The 3498-nt window shown below is 38.4% G+C and overlaps 1 protein-coding gene across 1 annotated transcript; it reads right to left on the reverse strand.

The window, feature by feature from the left end:
* Positions 1 to 651: 651 nt before the first annotated feature.
* On the reverse strand, positions 652 to 2669 carry LOC126766135 (ATP synthase subunit beta, mitochondrial-like). Its single transcript, XM_050483995.1, has 4 exons — positions 2512 to 2669; positions 2243 to 2298; positions 1917 to 2175; positions 652 to 1858 (listed from the first exon to the last, which is right to left on the reverse strand). The coding sequence occupies exons 1-4, from the start codon at positions 2573 to 2575 to the stop codon at positions 717 to 719; spliced, it is 1521 nt and encodes a 506-aa protein (XP_050339952.1). The 5' UTR covers positions 2576 to 2669; the 3' UTR covers positions 652 to 716.
* Positions 2670 to 3498: the final 829 nt, after the last annotated feature.

Consider the following 3498-nt stretch of genomic DNA (forward strand, 5'->3'; position numbering starts at 1 on the left):
GCTGCTTAGAAGGAACATCAAGGACTTTCCTTAACTATGTTGACAACATAAAACAATACGCCGACCAGACTTCCTATGTAACAAATTGTAGACATGCACTGATCGCCATTCCTAGTGCAGTCATTAACACCTTTACAGACACCCTCTTATTGAATGGCGTACTTGGAATCAAACCAACTACCATTGCAGACGACGAGCTCGAGTTGCCCTACACATCTGACAACCCCTCCACCTATGGTCCGACCCCGTCGAAACAGTTCGTTCCCTGGGCATACCGTTGGATGACCACGATGACAACTTTTCTTAACCTTACCACCCTAACGGGGACTACATAACCGTTGCAACACAACTTACCTGAACCTTACCACCCAAGCGGGAATTAGATAGCCCTTACAACAAGAGTCTATCCTAGTGAATGCCGTCCTCAGAGTTAAACCACCATCCTTAGCAGAGGAAAAGCTCGACTAGCCCCGAGAATTTACAGTGAACATTGTTCTCAATACTGTAACAGGTTAAACTTCCAAATTTCTAGAAATGATTCAGACATACCAAATACATGGCACACCCAAAGGGCGTTAGATATAAAAATACAATAACGGCAACATTATATAGAACCCCATATTCAAATAGTAAATTATATTGTCTACTTAATTAATTAAAAAACGATACTTTAATTATTTTATTAAATGTAATGTGTATATAGACATAATTCGAGTTTAGACAGCTTCTTTAGCTAAGCGTTCCGCTTTTTGCACGACCTCTTCGATTGGTCCAACCATATAAAAAGCGACTTCAGGAAGATGGTCGTACTCACCTGACAAAATTTGATTGAATCCCTTGATAGTTTCTTCCAATGGGACTAGTTTTCCAGCGTGACCAGTGAACACTTCAGCGACCTGGAATGGTTGAGACAGGAAACGTTGAATCTTGCGTGCGCGAGCAACTGTAAGTTTATCTTCTTCAGACAACTCGTCCATTCCCAAAATAGCAATAATATCCTGCAGGGATTTGTAATCCTGCAAAATTTTCTGGACACCACGAGCTACGTTATAATGTTCTTGACCAATGATGTTGGGATCCATGATACGGGATGTGGAATCCAAGGGATCCACAGCGGGATAAATGCCCAATTCTGCAATGGCACGCGATAATACAGTTGTAGCATCCAAATGAGCAAATGTTGTTGCTGGAGCAGGATCAGTCAAATCATCAGCTGGCACATAAATGGCCTGCACTGAGGTAATGGAACCTTTCTTCGTAGTTGTAATACGTTCCTGCATAGAACCCATATCAGTGGCTAGTGTTGGTTGGTAACCCACAGCAGATGGAATACGACCCAACAAGGCAGACACTTCTGAACCAGCTTGGGTGAAGCGGAAAATGTTGTCAATGAAAAGCAGCACATCTTGTCCTTCCTGATCACGAAAGTACTCGGCAACAGTCAATCCAGTTAATGCAACGCGGGCACGAGCACCTGGGGGTTCGTTCATTTGGCCGTACACCAAAGCGACCTTCGATGTCTTATCCTTCAACGAAATTACACCAGATTCAATCATTTCATTATACAAATCATTTCCTTCGCGAGTGCGTTCGCCTACTCCGGCAAACACAGAATAACCACCATGAGCCTTTGCCACATTATTAATAAGTTCCATAATCAATACGGTTTTACCGACACCGGCGCCACCGAACAATCCAATCTTACCACCCTTGGCATAAGGGGCTAACAAATCGACCACTTTAATTCCAGTTACCAGAATTTCTTGTTCGACCGACATGTCCACGAATTCTGGAGCTTCAGCGTGAATAGGGGCGGTCTTATTGGTTGGGACGGGACCACGTTCATCAATTGGTTCACCTAAACCAAAAATGATATTAATTTCATTATCAAGCAAATATACCTACCTTTAACGTACCAATAACATTGATGATACGGCCCAAAGTTTCAGCACCTACCGGGATACGAATTGGGTAACCAGTATCTAGGACCTTTTGCCCTCGTACCAGACCTTCCGTACCATCCATAGCAATCGTGCGGACTGTGTTTTCTCCCAAATGTTGAGCGACTTCCAGCACCAGACGTGGAGCACGATTTTCCACTTCCAAAGCATTTAAGATTGGAGGCAAGTCATCGTCAAACTGAACATCAACAACGGCACCAATTACAGCTACAATCTAATGTATTATGTAATAAACATTAACATCTACATATTGAATTATACAATCTCAAAAGCAAACATACTTTGCCAATGGCCCCAGCCGCTACTTGTCTTGCGGCTTTTGATGCAGCACCACGAGCTTAAATATGCAGATAATATATTATTTATCATGTTTATACTCGTTAAAAAAAAAGACCGAACTTAACAGCACATTTATTCAAAACCGACATACAAGTATTGCTCTCATTATGTAATGAATAACAATTTTTCAAGTGTCGACATAATGTTCTGTATAGTTAACTTGTTTTAAATCGCATATAATTCTTAAATAATTCCCTAATAAACTACTCACTGGTTTTACATAAATACGGTAACAGATTTTTATCGGATTTTGTAACAGCCCTTATAGCGAACATTTTGCCTGTAACTTTATGTTCTATTAATTTAATTAAAATTGAATATTGACCGTTCTACTGACAGCACCTCTTGGAGTTATACAAGGCGAATTCATTCATGATTTGCTACGGAGCAAAGTTGCCATCTCGATATATGCGTTCGCAAGGAGGTACCTTATTAGAAAAAATTTCAATTACATATTTTTATGCCATACAGCTATAAATTTTAAGATAAATGTTCAGCAGAGCGTCTTTTCCGAAAACGGGCACCAATTTTCAAGGGAAACGTCTTAAAATACTCGTTTTTAATTCTACTTTACGAATATGTATGGCGCGTGCCTTTAAAAACAATATTTTCTGCTTTAGTAAAAAAACATCGCATTTCCCGAAATGAAATATTCACTTAACACTTAACACGTCTTTAGATATTAAAAATATATATTCTATCAATTATATACACGTAATTATTGATGCTGTTTAGTAAATTAACAAGAGAAATTGGTTTTTATGTTATTTTTATAAAAATATGAAAAACTTCACGATCACTTCACTTCAACAAAAATGGCAAGGTATGTTTGAAATTATGGCATCACTGCTGTAAATTCGAATGGGTTCATGAAGTGATCGTTTTCGAATTATCGATACTCTCGATATTCGAGACTGAACGAGAATTGATAATAATGAGAAATACATAATAGAAAAATTTATAATTCATTGTTATTTCAGAAAGAAGAAGAAGTTGGACACAGAAGAATTATGAACGCCGGGGTTAAATGAACGCCGGGTAATAATGAATTATAAATTTTTCTATTATGTATTTCTCATTTTTTCCAATTCTCTTTCAGACCCGAATATTGAGAATATCGATATTTTAATTTCTTATGTTTTCAATTATTATTATTTTCCAGTTGTATTTTCTCATTTTCAGACTCGAAATATCGAGG

Source organism: Bactrocera neohumeralis, unplaced genomic scaffold, assembly GCF_024586455.1.
Source record: "Bactrocera neohumeralis isolate Rockhampton unplaced genomic scaffold, APGP_CSIRO_Bneo_wtdbg2-racon-allhic-juicebox.fasta_v2 cluster11, whole genome shotgun sequence".
Classification (NCBI taxonomy): Eukaryota; Metazoa; Arthropoda; class Insecta; order Diptera; family Tephritidae; genus Bactrocera; species Bactrocera neohumeralis.

What these genes read in the sequence shown, in the direction of transcription:
- LOC126766135 (XM_050483995.1), bottom strand. Translation starts at nt 2,575, where the DNA reads ATGTTCGCTATAAGGGCTGTTACAAAATCCGATAAAAATCTGTTACCG. An exon ending in CGGCTGGGGCCATTGGCAAA is followed by an intron (nt 2,176 to 2,242) that starts GTATGTTTGCTT and finishes ATAATACATTAG; the next exon opens with ATTGTAGCTGTAATTGGTGC. An exon ending in CCGTATCATCAATGTTATTG is followed by an intron (nt 1,859 to 1,916) that starts GTACGTTAAAGG and finishes TTTTTGGTTTAG; the next exon opens with GTGAACCAATTGATGAACGT.